At 43.5% G+C, this 22500-nt stretch overlaps 1 protein-coding gene across 1 annotated transcript in view; it reads left to right on the top strand.

Annotated features, from left to right (window-relative positions):
* The window catches only part of LOC112232032 (polypeptide N-acetylgalactosaminyltransferase-like 6), a 306399-nt gene that overhangs the window by 59865 nt on the left and 224034 nt on the right, over nt 1-22500 (top strand). Inside the window, exon 3 of the mRNA XM_042312127.1 lies at nt 18808-18916. Coding sequence (XP_042168061.1) covers nt 18808-18916 — 109 coding nt within the window. The remainder of the gene's footprint in view (nt 1-18807; nt 18917-22500) is intronic.

The raw sequence follows: 22500 nt of genomic DNA, 5'->3' as shown, positions 1-22500 counted from the left end.
TTGTTGCATTTTTAGATTCCCCCTCTTTCTAAACTTCTAACAAAGATTTAAATCTCTGTCACATATGATAATGTGCTCTGTTTACAATGCTGTTTTCCAACTAATTTTATTGGCTGCTTCATTACAGGAGTTGCATGTTCTGTTAATATTAATTACCATCATCTAATCCCATTTAGATTATGGTAATTCATATGAACAGAAGATGCATTTTAACAGAAGATGCAACTCCTGTTGGTTATGCATCCAATGCATATGGGTCCGGTACATTTTTAATGGCCTGCAAGTTAAAATCTTCCCGGTCACGTTGTCCGGCACCACATTTTCGTAACGTTGCACGTGTCGCTCCCTCCCACTGTAGACCATTCATCAGACTGTGTTTACTGTTTACTTATCAAACACAACCCTGGCTCAGAGAACCACAATGCACCAGAGCACCATGCTGACAGACAGGCCCTCTTTCAACACAGGGACCATGGAAGAGATTGAAGTAAGCTGTAGAAATGACAGCAATGGATAGTTTGGACAGCACGGCTGCAATACATAATTAGGTAGTGGTGCGCTGGTAGAGGATGGAACATCTGCTCACTTATCTGAGAGAGAGAGAGAGAGAGAGAGAGATACTAACCGTGTAACTGACGGTGATGGGATGAAGACTTTAACCGTTTAAATAGGCCTACATTCATTTTAGGATTGTAAAAAATGTGTTTGAACTTTAGTTCCATGTAGATGAACTTTACCTAATAGCCGGAGCGTTTGCTAATGTATATAAGTAATTGTTTTGCTAACTTAGTCTGTCTATGAAAGTTTCTACATCTCCTCTTTCCAACTGTCCTTTGATGCTGGAGCAGCTAATCTTCTAGATCGGCAGGGTTGTAGAGTGATGCTGGAGCAGCTAATCTTCTAGATCGGCGGGGTTGTAGAGTGATGCTGGAGCAGCTAATCTTCTAGATCGGCAGGGTTGTAGAGTGATGCTGGAGCAGCTAATCTTCTAGATCGGCGGGGTTGTAGAGTGATGCTGGAGAGCTAATCTTCTAGATCGGCGGGGTTGTAGAGTGATGCTGGAGCAGCTAATCTTCTAGATCGGCGGGGTTGTAGAGTGATGCTGGAGCAGCTAATCTTCTAGATCAGCGGGGTTGTAGAGTGATGCTGGAGCAGCTAATCTTCTAGATCGGCAGGGTTGTAGAGTGATGCTGGAGCAGCTAATCTTCTAGATCAGCGGGGTTGTAGAGTGATGCTGGAGCAGCTAATCTTCTAGATCAGCGGGGTTGTAGAGTGATGCTGGAGCAGCTAATCTTCTAGATCAGCGGGGTTGTAGAGTGATGCTGGAGCAGCTAATCTTCTAGATCAGCGGGGTTGTAGAGTGATGCTGGAGCAGCTAATCTTCTAGATCGGCAGGGTTGTAGAGTGATGCTGGAGCAGCTAATCTTCTAGATCAGCGGGGTTGTAGAGTGATGCTGGAGCAGCTAATCTTCTAGATCAGCAGGGTTGTAGAGTGATGCTGGAGCAGCTAATCTTCTAGATCGGCAGGGTTGTAGGGTGATGCTGGAGCAGCTAATCTTCTAGATCGGCGGGGTTGTAGAGTGATGCTGGAGCAGCTAATCTTCTAGATCGGCGGGGTTGTAGAGTGATGCTGGAGCAGCTAATCTTCTAGATCGGCGGGGTTGTAGAGTGATGCTGGAGCAGCTAATGTTCTAGATCGGCGGGGTTGTAGAGTGATGCTGGAGCAGCTAATCTTCTAGATCGACCGGGGTTGTAGAGTGATGCTGGAGCAGCTAATCTTCTAGATTGGCGATGTTGTAGAGTGATGCTGGAGCAGCTAATCTTCTAGATTGGCGGTGTTGTAGAGTGATGCTGGAGCAGCTAATCTTCTAGATTGGCGGTGTTGTAGAGTGATGCTGGAGCAGCTAATCTTCTAGATTGGCGGTGTTGTAGAGTGATGCTGGAGCAGCTAATCTTCTAGATCGGCGGGGTTGTAGAGTGATGCTGGAGCAACTAATCTTCTAGATTGGCGGTGTTGTAGAGTGATGCTGGAGCAGCTAATCTTCTAGATCGGCGGTGTTGTAGAGTGATGCTGGAGCAGCTAATCTTCTAGATCGGCGGTGTTGTAGAGTGATGCTGGAACAGCTAATCTTCTAGATCGGCGGTGTTGTAGAGTGATGCTGGAGCAGCTAATCTTCTAGATCGGCGGTGTTGTAGAGCGCTATAGGCTACGACACTTCATTCAAAATATAGATTGATGTGTGGATTTTCTTTTATACAATGCACGTTTTCATTGCTTGTTAGTAAATAAATAAACCACTTCTTTTAAAATAGGTTGAATGTGCCTGACTATTCATTAATTATTCAACAGCCGTTGACAAGGTTGTTCTGGCTCTGAGGCCTATAGCCTAAGGTGCTAATTTTGTGTCAAATTTATAGACTAATCAACGCTGATCAGACCCGGTCTTGGCTGATATGCTTCCCTAGGCTGGGGCGGCAGGTAGCCTAGTGGTTAGAGTGTTGGACTAGTAACTGAACAGTTACAAGATCAAATCCCTGAGCTGACAAGGTAAAAATCTGTTGTTCTGCCCCTGGACAAGACAGTTAACCCACTGTTCCTAGTCTGTCATTGAAAATAAGAATTTGTTCTTCACTGATTTGCCTAGTTAAATAAAGGTAAAATAAATAGGCAAGATTTATTTTTAAATGACACCCTCCTATCCCCGTATAGAAGAATAGTAGCCTAAGCTATTCAGTGTTGGCCCGCAATGGACTTTTATGAACGCCCATGTGGTAGTCTACTGTTTGGAACACAGGCAATTCATTTCTGTTAATGCATGTATTAATTACAGAAATGTACCATTCTTATTCTCGGAATGGAAACGTTTGCAGAGTTCATAATCTGCTATACTTGTGAGAAACAAGTTTTGGTTTGTTTCATACAGTCTTTTACGTGCTCCATGTGAGAATTGAGCGCGTGTCTGGGTTCTCTGTCCTGTTAATGTAGACAGAGTGTCTGGGTGCTCTGTCCTGTTAATGTAGACAGAGTGTCTGGGTGCTCTGTCCTGTTAATGTAGACAGAGTGTCTGGGTGCTCTGTCCTGTTAATGTAGACAGAGTGTCTGGGTGCTCTGTCCTGTTAATGTAGACAGAGTGTCTGGGTTCTCTGTCCTGTTAATGTAGACAGAGTGTCTGGGTTCTCTGTCCTGTTAATGTAGACAGAGTGTCTGGGTGCTCTGTCCTGTTAATGTAGACAGAGTGTCTGGGTGCTCTGTCCTAGGGTGTCTAGACAGGTGCTCTGTCCTGTTAATGTAGACAGAGGTCTGGGTGCTCTGTCCTGTTAATGTAGACAGAGTGTCTGGGTGCTCTGTCCTGTTAATGTAGACAGAGTGTCTGGGTGCTCTGTCCTGTTAATGTAGACAGAGTGTCTGGGTGCTCTGTCCTGTTAAGTAGACAGAGTGTCTGGGTGCTCTGTCCTGTTAATGTAGACAGAGTGTCTGGGTGTGTCCTCTGTCCTGTTAATGTAGACAGAGGGTCTGGGTGCTCTGTCCTGTTAATGTAGACAGAGGGTCTGGGTGCTCTGTCCTGTTAATGTAGACAGAGTGTCTGGGTGCTCTGTCCTGTTAATGTAGACAGAGGGTCTGGGTCTGTCCTGTTAATGTAGACAGACTGTTAATGAGACAGAGTGTCTGGGTGCTCTGTCCTGTCCTGTTAATGTAGACAGAGGGTCTGGGTGCTCTGTCCTGTTAATGTAGACAGAGTGTCTGGGTGCTCTGTCTGTTAATGTAGACAGAGGGTCTGGGTGCTCTGTCCTGTTAATGTAGACAGAGTGTCTGGGTGCTCTGTCCTGTTAATGTAGACAGAGTGTCTGGGTGCTCTGTCCTGTTAATGTAGACAGAGTGTCTGGGTGCTCTGTCCTGTTAATGTAGACAGAGTGTCTGGTGCTCTGTCCTAGACTGTCCTGTTAATGTAGACAGAGTGTCTGGGTGCTCTGTCCTGTTAATGTAGACAGAGTGTCTGGGTGCTCTGTCCTGTTAATGTAGACAGAGTGTCTGGGTGCTCTGTCCTGTTAATGTAGACAGAGCGTCTGGGTGCTCTGTCCTGTTAATGTAGACAGAGTGTGGGTGCTCTGTCCTGTTAATGTAGACAGAGTGTCTGGGTGCTCTGTCCTGTTAATGTAGACAGAGGGTCTGGGTGCTCTGTCCTGTTAATGTAGACAGAGTGTCTGGGTGCTCTGTCCTGTTAATGTAGACAGAGTGTCTGGGTGCTCTGTCCTGTTAATGTAGACAGAGTGTCTGGGTGCTCTGTCCTGTTAATGTAGACAGAGGGTCTGGGTGCTCTGTCCTGTTAATGTAGACAGAGTGTCTGGGTGCTCTGTCCTGTTAATGTAGACAGAGTGTCTGGGTGCTCTGTCCTGTTAATGTAGACAGAGGGTCTGGGTGCTCTGTCCTGTTAATGTAGACAGAGTGTCTGGGTGCTCTGTCCTGTTAATGTAGACAGAGTGTCTGGGTGCTCTGTCCTGTTAATGTAGACAGAGTGTCTGGGTGCTCTGTCCTGTTAATGTAGACAGAGTGTCTGGGTGCTCTGTCCTGTTAATGTAGACAGAGTGTCTGGGTGCTCTGTCCTGTTAATGTAGACAGAGGGTCTGGGTGCTCTGTCCTGTTAATGTAGACAAGGGTCTGGGTGCTCTGACAGACAGAGGGTCTGGGTGCTCTGTCCTGTTAATGTAGACAGAGGGTCTGGGTGCTATGTCCTGTTAATGTAGACAGAGGGTCTGGGTGCTCTGTCCTGTTAATGTAGACAGAGTGTCTGGGTGCTCTGTCCTGTTAATGTAGACAGAGGGTCTGGGTGCTCTGTCCTGTTAATGTAGACAGAGAGCCGTGAGCATGAGCACCCATAGAGGTACCTGGCCTGCTTCTCACATTTTTTCTTCACCTCACACAGTTAGTCAACAAAGTCCTTTTTTTTTATTACAGCCATTCAAATGATCAAATCAAATAAATGTTTATTGGTCACATACACATATTTAGCAGATGTTATTGCAGGTGTAGCGAAATGCTAGCTCCAACAGTGTAGTAGTATCTAACAATTCACAACAATACACAAATCTAAAAAGTTAAAGAATGGAGTTAAGAAATACATCAATATTAGGACAAGCAATGTCAGAGTGGCATTGACTAAAATACAGTTGAATAGAATAGAGTATATAGATATGAGATGAGTAAAGCAGCATGTAAACATTATTAAAGTGGCCAGTGATTCCATGTCTGTGTATATAGGGCAGCAGCCTCTAAGGTACAGGAATGAGTAACCAGGTGGTAGCCAGCTAGTGATGGATATTTAACAGTCTGATGGCCTTGAGATAGAAGCTGTTTTTCAGTCTCTCTGTCCCAGCTTTGATGCACCTGTACTGACCTCACCTTTTGGACGATAGCGGGGTGAACAGGCCGTGGCTCGGGTGGTTGATGTCCTTGATGATCTTTTTGGCCTTCCTGTGACATTGGGTGCTGTAGGTGTCCTTGAGGGCAGGCAGTGTGCCTCTGGTGATGCGTTGGACAGACCATACCACCCTCTGGAGAGCCCTGCGGTTGTGGGCGGTGCAGTTGCCGTACCAGACGGTGATACAGCCCGACAGGATGCTCTCAATTGTACATCTGTAAAAGTTCCTGAGGGTCTGAGGGACCAAGGTGAATTTCTTCAGCCTCCTGAGGTTGAACAGGCACTGTTGCATCTTCTTCACCACACTGTCTGTGTGGGTGGACCATTTCAGATTGTCAGTGATGTGTACGCCGAGGAACTTGAAGCTTTCCACCTTCTCCACTGCGGACCCGTTAATGTGGATAGGGGGCGTGCTCTCTCTGCTGTTTCCTGAAGTCCACGATCAGCTCCTTAATTTTGTTGACGTTGAGGGAGAAGTTATTTTTCTGGCACCACTCCGCCAGGGCCGTTACCTCCTCCCTGTAGGCTGTCTCGTCATTGTTGGTAATCAGGCCTACTACAGTTGTCACCTGCAAACTTGATGATTGAGTTGGAGGCGTGTGCAGCCACGCAGTCATGGGTGAACAGGAAGTACAGGAGAGGGCTGAGCACGAACCCTTGTGGGACATCCATTCAGGTGACGTAGAAGTGATATGATCATTAACTAGCCTCCCAAAGCACTTCATGATGACAGAAGTGTCTGCTACGTGGCTATACTAATTTAGTTCAGTTACCTTTGCTTTTTGGGTACAGGAACAATGGTGGATATATTGGGATAGGGAGAGATTGAATATGTCCGTAAACACTGAGGACGCGGCTAGGGATGCTGTCTGGTCTGGCAGCCTTGCAAGGGTTAACAAGCTTGAATGTCTTACTCACGACGGCCACGGAGAATGAGAGCCCACAGTCCTTGGGAGCGGGCCGGTCGGTGGCACTGTGCTATCCTCAAAGCGGGTGATGAAGGTGTTTAGCTTGTCTGGAAGCAAGACGTCGGTGTCCGTGACCTGACTGGTTTTCCCTTTGTAATTCGTGATTATCTGTAGACCCTGCCACATAGGTCTCGTGTCTGAGCCGTTGAATTGCAACTCCACTTTGTCTCTGCACTGACTTTTTGCCTGCTTGATTGCCTTACGGAGAGAATAACTACACTGTTTGTATTCAACCATATTCCCAGTCACCTTGCCATGGTTAAATGTGGTGGTTTGCACTTTCAGTTTTTGCACTAATGCTGCCATCTATCCACAGTTTCTGGTTTGGGTAGGTTTTAATAGTCACCGTGGGAACAACATCCCCATACACTTCCTGATTAACTCAGTCACCGTGTCCGTGACATTGTTAATGTTATTCTCAGAGGCTACCCAGAACATATCCCAGTCCGCGTGATCAAAACAATCTTAAAGCATGGATTCCGATTGGTCAGACCAGCGTTGAATAGACCTTAGCACTGGTACTTCCTGTTTGAGGTTCTGCCTAGAGGAAGGGAGGAGAAAAATAGAGTTGTGTTCTCATTTTCCGAAGGGAGGGCGGGGAAGGGCCTTGTAGACATCCCGAAAGGGCGAATAGCAGTGATCATGTGTTTTAGTAGCGCGGTGTACTACAGCTAATGTGTTGATAGAACTTCAGTAGCATTTTCCTCAAAATTGCTTTGTTAAAATCCCCAGCTACAATAAAGGCGGACTCTGTAAAAGTGGTTTCCAGTTTGGACAAAGTCCAGTGGAGTTCCACGAGGGCTGTCGTGGTATCAGCTTGAGGGGGAATATACACGGCTGTGACTATTACCGAAGACAATTATCTTGGGAGGTAATACGGTCAACATTTGATTGTGAGGTTTTCTAGGTCAGATGAACAAAATGACTTGAGCTTCTGTACGCTCTCACAATCACACCATGAGTAGTTAATCATGAAACATACACCTCTGCCTTTCTTCTTCCCGGAGAGTTCTTTATTTCTGTCTGCACGATGTGCTGAGAACCCAGCTGGCTGTATGGACTGGGACAGTATATCCGGAGGGAGCCATGATTCCATGAAACAGAGTATGTTACATTCCCTGATGTCTCTCTGGAAGGAGATCCTCACCCTGAGCTTGTCTACTTTATTGTCCATAGACTGAACATTGGCAAGTAATATACTCAGAAGCGGTGGTGGTGTCCCTCCCTCCTGAGTCAGACTAGAAGTCCACTCCGAATACCTCATCTCGACCCGCAGCGTCTTGGATCAGCCTCTGGGATAAGTTCAATTGCCCTGCGGGAATGAACAAAGGAAAGCACTATTGCTCGTCGTAATGCTGTTGAGTTACCGCCTCTTTGAGATCCAAACGTTCTTTCCGGCTGTATGTAATAACACAAAACACGTTGTGGTGCAAAAAATTTTAAGAAATAACACACAAAATAACGAAATACTGCAAAGTTGCTTTGGAGCTAGAAGCAGAGCTGCCATGTCTGTCGGCACCATATAATAGTTCCTCACAGTATTATAATAGTTCCTCACAGTATTATAATAGTTCCTCACAGTATTATAATAGTTCCTCACAGTATTATAATAGTTCCTCACAGTATTATAATAGTTCCTCACAGTATTATAATAGTTCTTCACATTATTATAATAGTTCCTCACAGTATTATAATAATTCCTCACAGTATTATAATAGTTCCTCACATTATTATAATAATTCCTCACAGTATTATAATAGTTCCTCACAGTATTATAATAGTTCCTCACATTATTATAATAGTTCCTCACAGTATTATAATAGTTCCTCACAGTATTATAATAGTTCCTCACAGTATTATAATAGTTCCTCACAGTATTATAATAGTTCCTCACATTATTATAATAGTTCCTCACAGTATTATAATAATTCCTCACAGTATTATAATAGTTCCTCACATTATTATAATAATTCCTCACAGTATTATAATAGTTCCTCACAGTATTATAATAGTTCCTCACATTATTATAATAGTTCCTCACAGTATTATAATAGTTCCTCGAAGTATTATAATAGCTCCTCAATCCCTCAATAATCAGCATTGCTGAGAAATAGGCTATGGATCTGTTGCGTGTATTTATTTATATTTGAATGATTGTCAATTTCATCTTCATACTATAGCATAGCTGTCCCCTTCATACTTTCTGTCACGCCCTGACTTTAGAGATCCTTTTATTTCTCTATTTGGTTAGGTCAGGGTGTGACTAGGGTGGGCATTCTAGTTTTTCATTTCTAGGTTGGCCTAGAATGGTTCCCAATCAGAGGCAGTCTATCATTGTCTCTGATTGGTGATCATATTTAGGCAGCCTTTTTCCACCTGTTGTGTGTGGGATCTTGTTTTTTTATTGTAGCCTTTTGTTTTGTTGCTGGTTCACATGAATAAACATGATGAACACCTTCCACTCTGCACCTTGGTCCAATCCTTCCAACAACGATCGTTACACTTTCCTTGTCAGTTCATTATCTTATAGCCTACTTTCGTGAAATCATAAGGTAGGCCTAGGTTTGTAAATACGTTTTAAGGAAAGGAGAAATATTTGCTCTTTTACAGAATATGACATTCGCTGGTGGCTTTGATTGATGGGTTCTTTTACAGGGGTGTGTGTGTGTGTGAGTTCACTGATTCTCTCTATAGGCCTATATGTCCATTCAGAAAGTTTCCTAGAGTAGCCTGTCTGGACTCCATCTCTTTAATAACAGTCAAATGCTCCTTTCATGATTTAATCTCGTAAAAGGCTTATTTTCTTCGGCTACATTATTTCTCAAATTATGGCATCCTCTCTTTGAAGAACATATCTCAATGCCATCGAATGACCGCTTATGCAGCTATTTGGGGAAAAGTGGGAGAAAACCCATCGGACTTCGTTTGAATGAATGGTTTTGTGCGTCGAATTAGGATTATATGCAGAAAAGCCAACAGACAAGGACAGGGTAGGCATATATCTTTATGGTGACTCCATTAATGTTGTGTTAATACGAAAATGCGACTGATCCACTCCAACTTGGCATTTCTTAATTTGTTGATTAATATTTGTGAGTGATAACCTGAATAATAAGGAAATTACTTGATAATAACGAAGTGTAATGTCTTGTTTAACCCTGAACGGTTATTTTGGTGACGGTGTATATTGCCTGGCCAATTACCGTAACCTCAAATTCCAAGACCGTCACAGCTGATGCCTATATAGGCTTCTAGTAGTGGCAGTCATTCAGTGTAACAAACATCAGAGAATAAATTAGCCCATGATGCTAAGTGAAGTCTGTGCCACTGAGAACCCCAGCCAGCCTAGATGTTGGGAGCTGGAGCAGTTTGGTGGGGGATTTTTACTTCTCTCTGTCTCTCTCACTCTCTCTCCCTCTCGCTATCTCGCTCTCTCCCTCTCTCTCGTATATATGTGCCAGTGAAAACTTCATAACCTCTCTCCCTCCAGAGAGAGCAGAGCGACCTCGACCGGCCGCCACCAGGGTCTTAACTGCACTCTGATGAGCAAACATTTGAATAGGGAGAGTGAAATATCTTACCATGTTCATTTCTTTCCTGGCATAGAATGGAAAGAGAGAGAGGGAAGGGGCTGTAGGCACGGAGTCACACAGTATCCATAGTGGAATGGAAAGAGAGAGAGGGAAGGGGCTGTAGGCACGGAGTCACACAGTATCCATAGTGGAATGGAAAGAGAGAGAGGGAAGGGGCTGTAGGCACAGAGTCACACAGTATCCATAGTGGAATGGAAAGAGAGAGAGAGGGAAGGGGCTGTAGGCACAGAGTCACACAGTATCCATAGTGGAATGGAAAGAGAGAGAGGGGAAGGGGCTGTAGGCACAGAGTCACACAGTATCCATAGTGGAATGGAAGAGAGAGAGGGAAGGGGCTGTAGGCACAGAGTCACACAGTATCCATAGTGGAATGGAAAGAGAGAGAGAGGGAAGGGGCTGTAGGCACAGAGTCACACAGTATCCATAGTGGAATGGAAAAGAGAGAGGGAAGGGGCTGTAGGCACAGAGTCACACAGTATCCATAGTGGAATGGAAAGAGAGAGAGGGAAGGGGCTGTAGGCACGGAGTCACACAGTATCCATAGTGGAATGGAAAGAGAGAGAGGGAAGGGGCTGTAGGCACAGAGTCACACAGTATCCATAGTGGAATGGAAAGAGAGAGAGGGAAGGGGCTGTAGGCACAGAGTCACACAGTATCCATAGTGGAATGGAAAGAGAGAGAGGGAAGGGGCTGTAGGCACAGAGTCACACAGTATCCATAGTGGAATGGAAAAGAGAGAGAGGGAAGGGGCTGTAGGCACAGAGTCACACAGTATCCATAGTGGAATGGAAAGAGAGAGAGAGGGAAGGGGCTGTAGGCACAGAGTCACACAGTATCCATAGTGGAATGGAAAGAGAGAGAGGGAAGGGGCTGTAGGCACGGAGTCACACAGTATCCATAGTGGAATGGAAAAGAGAGAGGGAAGGGGCTGTAGGCACAGAGTCACACAGTATCCATAGTGGAATGGAAAGAGAGAGAGAGGGAAGGGGCTGTAGGCACGGAGTCACACAGTATCCATAGTGGAATGGAAAGAGAGAGAGGGAAGGGGCTGTAGGCACAGAGTCACACAGTATCCATAGTGGAATGGAAAGAGAGAGAGGGAAGGGGCTGTAGGCACAGAGTCACACAGTATCCATAGTGGAATGGAAAGAGAGAGAGGGAAGGGGCTGTAGGCACAGAGTCACACAGTATCCATAGTGGAATGGAAAGAGAGAGAGGGAAGGGGCTGTAGGCACAGAGTCACACAGTATCCATAGTGGAATGGAAAGAGAGAGAGGGAAGGGGCTGTAGGCACAGAGTCACACAGTATCCATAGTGGAATGGAAAGAGAGAGAGGGAAGGGGCTGTAGGCACGGAGTCACACAGTATCCATAGTGAACGAGAAAGAGACGAGAGACAGAACTGGATGCCAAAATCCACACAGACATTCATTTGCAGCGCCACATGGGACTGGTAGTGATGATGAGAGAGGGAGAGACAGATTACTACTGCGTCACAGTTGGTGACCAGAGAAAGTCAGAATACCTAACAACCTTCACAAATGGGTTGTTAAATGTCAGTTGTATAGTATCACTGCAGATATCTATTGAAAATCACATTGTCTGCCATCATTATATGAAGAACCTTTCCCATTGTTAGAATACAGAGACCTAAAAGTACTCCCAAATTAATCTGTGTGTTAGCGCATGTAGGTTATAAAACAACTCCTGCAATACCTGCGTGTTCCTCTGCTGAGCGAGAGAGCAGCATTCTCAGCATATGTAATTAAGTAGCACATTGTGCAGTGAGTCTGTGGCCCTAGACCCCGAGCTGTCTGGGCAGAGCCTGTACGGTAATTGGTAAATTTACTGGAATCAATGTGCAGGGAGCGCAGCCCGACAGACTGCCAGTCTCAGCAGGCTCTAGGAACAGAGGGAAGAAGAAGAGAAAGAGTAGAAAGGAGGAGAAGAGAGAAAACAGAAAGGGAATGGAGGAACCACAGAATAAGGGGGAGAGGAGGAGGAGAGGAGGAGAGGAGGAGGAGAGAAAACAGACAAGGTGAAGGAGAAGAAAAAGCAAAAGAACAGAACAGATGAACAGGACAGGACAGAACAGAACAGATGAATAGGACAGGACAGAACAAAACAGATGAAAAGAACAGGACAGAACAGAACAGATGAATAGGACAGGACAGAACAGGACAGAACAGGACAAATGAACAGAACAGTACAGAACAGGACAGAACAGGAGAGGTGAACAAAACAGGACAGAACAGAACAGATGAATAGGACAGGACAGAACAAAACAGATGAAAAGAACAGGACAGAACAGAACAGATGAATAGGACAGGACAGAACAGCACAGAACAGGACAAATGAACAGAACAGTACAGAACAGGACAGAACAGGAGAGGTGAACAAAACAGGACAGAACAGAACAGATGAACAGGACAGAACAGATGAATAGGTCAGAACAGAACAGGACAGATGAATAGAACAGCACAGAACAGAACAGGACAGATTAACAGAACAGGACAGAACAGTACAGGACAGAACAGGACAGAATAGAACAGATTAACAGAACAGGACAAAACAGGACAGGACAGATTAACAGAACAGGACAGAATAGAACAGATTAACTGAACAGAACAGAACAGATGAACAAAACAAATGAACTGAACAGATGAACAGAACAGAACAGATTAACAGAAGTAAGTACAGGACAGGAGAGGAGAGGGAAAACCAAACAACATTTTGGTTTCAGAGAGAGAGGAAGAGTACACTGTACAGTACAGGATTAGAAGGAACAGATCAGTGGAGAGAAGAAAAACCAGAACAGAATAAGCAGAGGAGACTGTTTAGAGAGAGGGGGAGTACCCCGGAGATGGATAGAGTGATGTGTGTATCTCTATGGAGAGTACACTAAGACAGGGTTAGTCTGGTCTGAGTAGTATGTCTTCCTCTTATTTTGATTCGAGCCATCCCCCACAGGTCCTGTCAAGCCTTGATCCACTGCTGAGGTCAAATTTACAGAGGCAAGGTCACTGTGCTGTTTATTGATCAGCCTGTATGTCTGTCTAGCTATCTTACAGCATTGGTTGGTGGGGAAAGTGTATATTTTCAAAGCATTAGGGCTTATTTCTCCATAAGGTTTTAGTTTGAATACACATAGGGCATAGAGGAAAAGAACCATTTGCGTTTACCCACAAAGTTCTCTTACCGAAGACGGTTGGAAAAATAACTTCCTGTATCGTGCGTGTCGGAAAAGATTTGGAATGTTGGGGGAAAGTATTTAAGAATCCGCCTTTAAAGCAGGTACTTAATCAATAGCCTCCTACCTAACTTTAACTTGAAGTAGTGTTTCTTTCGGATGTATTTTTCAAGCGGCTCACCGCCAGTGCTGCAAGGACATTGAAGGACAAAACCCAGACCAAAAGGAACAGACTCACAGTTCACAATGAGTCCAGGACAACCCTGAACAAGAACAACCCTGACCAAGAATTCAACCTCTTTGCAGAAAACAACACTCGTCAGATTTTCAGAGGCTAGGTCGATTAGCTAGCTCAATGCATACGGATGTTCTATTCTGGATAGACCTGGAGAGAAGAAAACGTTGTACTCTGGAGTTATTCCTGGCACGATACTAACCTAGAAAAACATAGTATAGATACCCATTATACAGTCTACATTAGAATATTTAAAGCAGGTGAAAGCACAATAGGTGAAAGGGCATGAACAGATGCACAGTGCTTAGGGCGGCGGCCTGCTTTGTTCAAAACATTCCTTTGCCGTGTGTGTGTGTGTGTGTGTGTGTGTGTGTGTGTGTGTGTGTGTGTGTGTGTCTGTTTGCATGCACACACACATTTGTGTGTGTGTGTGTGTGTCTGTGTCGTAGCCTTCAAAGCCTGGGAGTCTGAGAAGAAGAAGTCATGAAATATTGGTAGCCAGCTCCGACACCTCTTGACCTGCCCTTTATGAGGTGTGGATCAGAAGATGAGTTCTCTGTCTGTCTTCGTGTGTGTGAAACCCTGGGGTCATTTAGACATTTAACAGGTGTGGACCTAGTGTCTTCAGGTGGCAATGAAATAGGAATTATAGGACAATATAAATGAAAATTGCACTCCTTTAAAGATTTGGTTTACCTCTTGGCTTGGCAATTATTTTGCGCTGTGTCCCGTGTCTGCTTGAGAGAGATGTAAATTACTCAAAGTGCAGGGTTTCGCAGGGTCACAGTTTGGACTGTAATGATATCAGCCTCTTAGCCTCTACCTGAGTAGTTAGAATATATTATTTGTACTGAAAACAAGCTGGCATGGATGTGTGAATACAGACACAGTTATCCCTCACATAAACTGTAGTATCCTTCACTCTCATGTGGGTGAAGTAACTTCATAAAGTACCCTCCGTTTATTGAACAGTTGTCATGGAAACATTACCTAAAAAAAGGAAAGAAAAGTCTGAAATGTATCCTATGCTAATTAGTAGCATCAGTTGACTTTTAGAAGTCAACACTGTCCTTGTTTTTTCATCACAAGGTTTATCAGATGTGCTCTCTAAATCTCACGTCTGTCCCTAATAGAGAATGGAACTCTAAGCAGTAAACACACATTTTTATTTTCAACCTCATGCTTCATTTTACATTGGAGCTTATTGTCAATTATCCAACTGTTTCCCTATCCTTCTTACCTCTGATTCGTGAAGTGAGGAGACTGTAATAACTGTCTCAAGAAGACATGCTCCGTTAGACGTCCAACTGTAAAATAACTGGATTATGTCCAGCTGTAAAGTAACTGGATTATGTCCAGCTGTAAAGTAACTGGATTATGTCCAGCTGTAAAGTAACTGGATTATGTCCAGCTGTAAAGTAACTGGATTATGTCCAGCAGAGGCTGATTAGCTCTAAAATGCCACCTCATTCAAGATTTGAATTTCTCCTATATGATCATGATCGCTCTCTTCATATATCTACATGGCTTTTTAAAGTTATTCAAAAACACATCTTCATTGTGGTGTGTCTCTTTAAATTACTATTGTTCCTCTATCTCCAAATCCCTTATTTTGATGTGTGCCTCATGGGCTGCGTTTACACAGGCAGGCCAATTCTGATCTTTTCACATCCAATCTTTCTCAGAGCTGATTTGATTGGTCAAAAGGCCAATTAGTGGAAAAAGATCACAAATGGGCTGCCTGTGTAAACACAGCCATATCACCTTCAGCTAACAGTAAACCACTCTGACTCTGACTCGTCTGTTGATTTACCATTCAGGAGTGTGTTTGTTCTCAGAGCTAACATATGCATGTGCTATCAGGATCTCTGAGATGAGATAATAGCATTACAGAATGCCTCTATTGTCTTGTTCAGTTGAGGGGAAACGTTTTGAAATGGCGTGAAACAGGGAAGTACTATCTGCAGAGATTTTACTACTGCGTGCCCTACTGAACATAACCAAGGTCTAGTTGTAAGCCCTGTAGCTCAAATTGCTCGTAATAGCCATGCAGCTACCCATAGGGCATTATCCCACTGCTACTTGGGGAGAGAAGAGAAACACCACAATTACTCCACAGGGAATTGAACAAAAAAGACCCATTGACAAATGGGAAGGGTTAAAGTGGATCGTTATGACTCTGGTGTCCTGTCTGTTTCCAAAAGCTGCGGATAAGTTAGCTCTTCTAAGGCACTATAGGGGTCCATTTGTGAGGGGTCTATTTAGTGAGGGGTCCATTTGAACCACAATAACCTCATTTCCACCTACATGCCAGGATACTTCAGCATCTCTTGAAAAATAAAATGATGCAGGGCCTCGGAAGGGCCACTTTTTAGCAGCTTTTGGAAACAGACAGGAAACATAATGGTCCACTTTAACCCATTTGTCAATGGGTCTTTTTCGGTAGATACCCCATGGAGTAATTGCAGTGTTCCTCTTCTCTCTCATTTCTATGATCAGAAAAGTCACTGTAAATGCACAGATTTTTTCAGGGCTTGGCAGTTAGCCACTTTGGCGTAACGACGACTCCTAAATCCTCAAAAGACATCAAACCAGGAAGGGACATTTTTTTCCTGCCCTGCGATGACTAATATGATTATACACACCTTTGAGATTTATCATATCAGGAGTGTGTATGTGAGAGAGTGAGGGAGAAGGAGAGATTACAAAGCCGTATCTGCGCCACGGTGCTTTTAAAAGTAGCATTTCATAAAAGCTTCTTCTTCCTCCTCCGGTTATGACTTCAAATAAAATGAAAGTTTATTGGTCATGTACACAGTTTTGCAGATGGTATCGCCAATGCAGCAAAATGCGTATGTTTCTAGCTCCACCAATGCAGCAACATCTAGCAATACAATAACAATGCTCACATAATCCAAAAGTAAAATAAAAGAACAAGAAATTAAGACATATCAGATTGAGTAATGTCAGTCAGGAATGCAAATAATTATTTCTTTATTATTATTATTTTTCTACATTGTAGAATAATAGTGAAGACATCAAATCTATGAAATAACACACATGGAATCATGTAGTAACCAAAAAAAGTGTTAAATAAATATATTTACATTTTAATTCTTCAAAGTAGCCACCCTTTGCCTTGATGACAGCTTTGCACTCTTGGCATTCTCTCAAACAGCTTCACCTGGAATGCTTTTCCAACAGTCTTGAAGGAGTTCCCACATATGCTGAGCACTTGTTGGCTGCTTTTCCTTCACTCTGCGGTCCAACTCATCCCAAACCATCTCAATTTGGTTGAGGTCGGGTGATTGTAAAGCCAGGTCATCTGATGCAGCATTCCATCACTGTCCTTCTTAGTCAAATAGAGGTGTGTTGGGTCATTGTCCTGTTGAAAAACAAATGATAATCCCAGCAAACCAGATGGGATGGCGTATTACTGCAGAATTCTGTGGTAGCCATGCTGGTTAAGTGTGCCTTGAATTTTAAATCAATCACAAACAGTGTCACCAGCAACGCACCCCCACACCATCAGACGACCTCCTCCATGCTTCACGGTGTGGTGGGAACCACACATGCGGAGATCGTCTATTCACCTACTCGGCGTCTCACAAACACACGGCGGTTGGAACCAAAAATATCAAATTTGGACTCATCAGACCAAAGGACAAATTTCCACAGGTCTAATGTCTATTGCTCGTGTTTCTTGGCCCAAGAAGTCTCCCTTTCTTATTGGTGTCCTTTAGTAGTGGTTTCTTTGCAGCAATTGACTGGTACTGTATGTATGTGAATGGTGTGTATAGACAGTAAGGCTTTTATAGACAATTATATGAATAGAACAGGTGTGTACAGTTGTGGCCAAAAGTTTTGAGAATGACACAAACATTCATTTCCGCAAAGTTTGCTGCTTCAGTGTAGATATTTTTGTCAGATGTCACTATGGAATACTGAAGTATAATTACAAGCATTTCATAAGTGTCAAAGGCTTTTATTGACAATTACATGAAGTTGATGCAAAGAGTCAATATTTGCAGTGTTGACACTTCTTTTTCAAGACCTCTGCAATCCGCCCTGACATGCTGTCAATTAACTTCTGGGCCACATACTGACTGATGGCAGCCCATTCTTGCATAATCAATGCTTGGAGTTTGTCAGAATTTATGGGCTTTTGTTTGTCCACCCGCCTCAGCTGAATCAACTTTTGGAGACAGTCCTGGCACTTGCTGGACTTTCTTGGGTGCCCTGAAGCCTTCTTCACAACAGAACCGCTCTCCTTGAAGTTCTTGATGATCCGATAAATGGTTGATTTAGGTGCAATCTTACTGGCAGCAATATCCTTGCCTGTGAAGCCCTTTTTGTGCAAAGCAATGATGACGGTATGTTTTTCCTTGCGTTTAACCAGAGGAAGAACAATGATTCCAAGCACCATCCTCCTTTTGAAGCTTCCAGTCTGTTATTCGAACTCAATCAGCATGACAGAGTGATCTCCAGCCTTGTCCTCGTCAACACTCACACCTGTGTTAACGAGAGAATCACTGACATGTCAGCTGGTCCTTTTGTGGCAGGGCTGAAATGCAGTGTAAATGTTTTTGGGGGATTTATTTAATTTGCATGGCAAAGAGGGACTTTGCAATTAATTGCAATTCATCTGATCACTCTTCATAACATTCTGGAGCATATGCAAATTGCCATCATACATACTGAGGTAGCAGACTTTGTGAAAATTAATATTTGTGTCATTCTCAAAACCTTTGGCCACGACTGTACAGCAGGAGTTATATATAGGATGAGCCTTGACTAGGATACAGTATATTCATATGAAGTTTGTAAAACAGTATGTAAACATTATTAAAGTAACCAGTGTTCAATGACATTAGATGAATGTACAGCATACAACATTGACTGTATTTGTGTTTGCAGCAAGCTCCCTGCTAAAGTTCAGGTTAAAGGCAATTATTTCTCTGAACCTCCAAGGCAACCTTCAAAATTCACAGAAAGCAAACAGAAAGCAGAACAAAGCTTAGGATATCTGAATTATTACCAACTTCTAGCTTTTGTTGCACTGGGAACCACTTTAGAGAGCAATTTGAAGTCACTTCAGGCTCGTTCATGCATACGTTTTTTTTGACAGTTGAATTCAAATGTCATTCATATAGAATTTTTTTATTTAAATATTAGAATCAGCACATGTTCCACTGTTGATGGAGTGAAGGGAGAATGAATAGACATGATGGTCAGTTAAATTATCAGGGCTGAACGCTCTATCAAAATGTGGGTGTTTTACCTTTCTCTTTATTTTACTGTTCGGCTGAGGCTCACACTGAATTGCAGCGTTTAATCTCTCAGAGTGGGTGATGATGGAATGATGGAATTGTCCCCCACCCTCTTCCCCCTCTCCTCTTTCTCAGGGCTTCTCGCTGGGGCTGAGCGAAGGACACATTTACACCTGGACGGACGGCTTGAGGAGGAGAGACTGGCATGATAACGAGAGCATCAGGAGAGACGAACTGCGTGTCGGTACGTCTCACAGAGAACTCACAGGAAACCACAGACAATCACGACTCCTCCTGTAGCTAAAGAGTTTTCACTCTGCGCACAGCGAGCAAGCTGAGACCTCACGTAACGAATGTCCACATAAAGAACTTCAACCAAGTCTATCTTTATCATGATTTACTGTGATGGTTTCCATGAAGGTAAACAGGGGATTGTTTTCCAAGGCAGTAAGTGTATTATTAAGGTACTGTAGGTACTGGACAGTAACTTTCTAAGTCATATTGGTCTATTTGATGATGTTCGCTTTAGCTCTGCTTCTTGAGCAATGGGAACCCAGATGCTGGACAAATGCATTTCCATTTGAGACATGTAAAGAAAATAACAAATTATTGTCTGTTTCCACCAAGTAGAGGTTAAGACTAACCCTTAACTAAGTGAGAACATGTACCAGGATCTCAATTCCGATTGACATGAATTAGAGGTCACTGATAGACAAGCCATTAGTATGCACTATTCATACAAGAAGAATCTGGGGGAGGGGTGTTCGGGCCAGAAATGATTGTGTCCACACATAACCCAGCTATTTCTATTGACATTCATTATCATTAAATACATGTCAAGTAAAGAGCAGAGAGGCAGAGACCCAATGTTCCTCTCCTAATCCAAACACAGTATCTGTGTCTCCTTGCTGCCGCTGTGCAGTTACAGCATCAGTCAAAAAGAGCTCTATTTGAAACTTAAGTATTCTCAGTCTTGGCCCCCTTAAGGTTAAATCACTTTGACATTGCCAGTTAAAGCTTCAATATTTTAGCAGATAGATTTCAATAGTCCCATCCTGGTAGAGACTTAGTCTACATCCCAAACAGAACCTTAGTTCCTACATAGTGCACTACTTTTGACCAGTTCTGGGTAGTGCACGGTATAGGGAATAAGGTGGGTTTTGGAACGTACCCCAGAGCTGGGAAACATTTGAAGCCAAGCCGGATAAATCATCAATGCCAGACAGGAAATATATTATTTCGGTCAGGGGTTCATGTCAACTGTAGATAAACATGTCAGAGGCAATATTAATGACCAGGCAACAATGGAGAATAGAACACTTTTACAGCTCCTGGAATTGCGGAACTCGGCTGTAAATTCTAATGCATGCAGACTTCAGAGTATTAAATAAAGTCATTAGCCAGATTAGACTAAGTTGAATTGCTACCAGACTACAACAGAGACGTCAAACAGGGCTTCTGTCCTAAATGGCACCCTATTCCCCACATTCCCCTATGGGCCCTCTTCGAAAGTAGTGCACTATGTAGGGAATAGGGTGCCATTAGGGTGGCAAACCTGTCACATCACGTAACCCTACAATATGGCTGCCTAAATCCTGAACGTTGCCCTCTCTGCCCTCCCGTCTGGTCAGATCATGATGCATGGTCATTGTCCCACCAGACCTCCACCACATATGTACCACACCATCTGTTGAGCCTCAATTGTACGTTTGCGGCGAGCATGATAAAAGCTTTCTATTAATTTTGGATGAATCAAGCTGATTATAGCTCATCAGTGCATGAAACCCAGGGGTGAGTAATACATTTCCCCCTGTTTTTCCCGCGTATGTCGGATGGGAAAAGTGTAGTCTACTATATGCATTAACCACTTACGAATCTAAAGCAGTCCAAATACAAATGCTCTGTATAATGAATTGTAGGCATGTGTATTAACCACTTATAAAGCTGCAGTGCTGGTAATCAACATCATTGTACTGTGATGGGCCTGTTAATTAAATGTTGAGCATCTCTCAATCAAGTAGACGTCAGCCTCTTGCCCATCTCTGTTGTGAATAGATTAGTGATTACAGAACAGGGCCTGCATTCAAATAGTGTCTTAGAGTAGGAGTGCTGATCTAGGATCAGGTCCCCCTTGTCCATGACATCTTATTAATTATGATCTAAAAGGATAAAATGATCCTAGTCTGAGACTCTTTGTGAATAATAGACTCATAATCACCACCATCCCCTAACCAGGAAGCTGTGGAAAATCTAACCCCATTGAACAGCATGTAGGAATGATTCATGTGTTAAACCAATTAAGTGATTTTCTCTATATATTGTCTATCCCATTATGCCTTTTAAAAGCATCCATTTACATGTTCTGTCAGCAGGGAAATTGGGTGAGTGCACTTTGTCCATGTTTTACTTTAGTTTTTTGAGCTGCCATTGTTTCGAAAATCAAGCCCCTTCCGAATGAAGCGATGGAATGGAAAACCATTACTATTGAACATTAATGTGTGGGTGTGCTGGATTGGAATATTGCATTTGCTTGGTTTTTCGCCTCCCTCCTGTGAGCTTGGCTGCCCTGTGCTGTGGGTGTAGTGTTTCAATAATTATGTACCGTGGAAAATGAGCTTCCAGCGGCTAACAATACTCACAGTAGAGTTATTGAACTCACCGCATTATTGAGAGAGAGGGATCACTGCTTATGTCAATGTATAATTCACGTTGACGAGAGAAATTATGAACCATGTTAAACTTGGCAAGTGATTTATTCATTAGCGTTGGTTTTGGCGAAGGATGTAAAATGAATTGTGTTTATGAGAGGACAGGGTCGTGGGTTTCGTTTCATCCTATTTCCAGCCGACTCTAAGATTGTGGCATACGATACCTACTTGAAACACAAGCCTTTACTTGGCAGACGGCGCCCTCAAAATATTTCCCACCTCCCGCTTCCAAATCCATTTAATATTTTACAAAAACAAAGATTTTTCTATTTCCCTCTTTTGTACTCGTCCTGGAAACTTTCCATGTTTCCCTCGGTCTCGCTCACACATCAAAAGGAAAGCCTCTCGTTAAGAATGTCATTGTTTTCCTTTCTGCATCCTCTCCGTACATCGAACAAAGCCAGCTGTCAGTGTACATTAACCGCATGTTTGCCACGCCAGGAGTGTTTTCAGGGATAACCTTAACATACCATACAATAATATGCGCTAAAACAGTTCTTTCCCCCTAGGAGATTTCTCTTTATATTAGAAGCTGTACATTTCTCTCATATGTGTCCCTCGTCCAAAAAGAACAATGTATCTTTCACAACTAGATGTGAATAACTAGGCACATTAGCAGGATTCCGGAATTAGATGCTTCTATAGCCACTTGTGATTTCACTGCAGCATCCTCTTATAAAGTATGCCGATAGGATCCTCTACTTCTGGCCCCTTGGAGGTATAAACGAGGTAAACGGTTTAATTAGATGAAAGAGAAAGCTGTCAGTCAAGTGTGATTGGCAGCTTAAGTGACGTGTAACGCCTTCCCTCCGGCGTCGGTGCCCCCGGGGCTTGATTCATGGTGGGCATTTAGTCAAGCTCATGGCAGTAATGCACATTGCAGAGTGTGAGCCAATGATTCTGTCACCAACGCAGACTCTGAGGTTTTACATCTCAGTACAGGACTCAAGATTAAACGGGGGGGTGGGGGTCGCAGGTCGCAGAACAAATGGATGGACTCGAGTACAGCCTGTGCGGATAGATACTACAGTATGTCACCATAGTTACTGGCATAGTATATCTCATGCAATGGCATCAAAAACATAGCGTTTTATTCTTAATTGGTTTCAGTGCACACAGC

The sequence above is a fragment of the Oncorhynchus tshawytscha genome, linkage group LG34, assembly GCF_018296145.1.
Source record: "Oncorhynchus tshawytscha isolate Ot180627B linkage group LG34, Otsh_v2.0, whole genome shotgun sequence".
Lineage (NCBI taxonomy): Eukaryota > Metazoa > Chordata > Actinopteri > Salmoniformes > Salmonidae > Oncorhynchus > Oncorhynchus tshawytscha.
The sequence above is the reverse complement of the archived record's forward strand: the minus strand, read 5'-3'. Positions and strand labels throughout refer to the sequence as shown.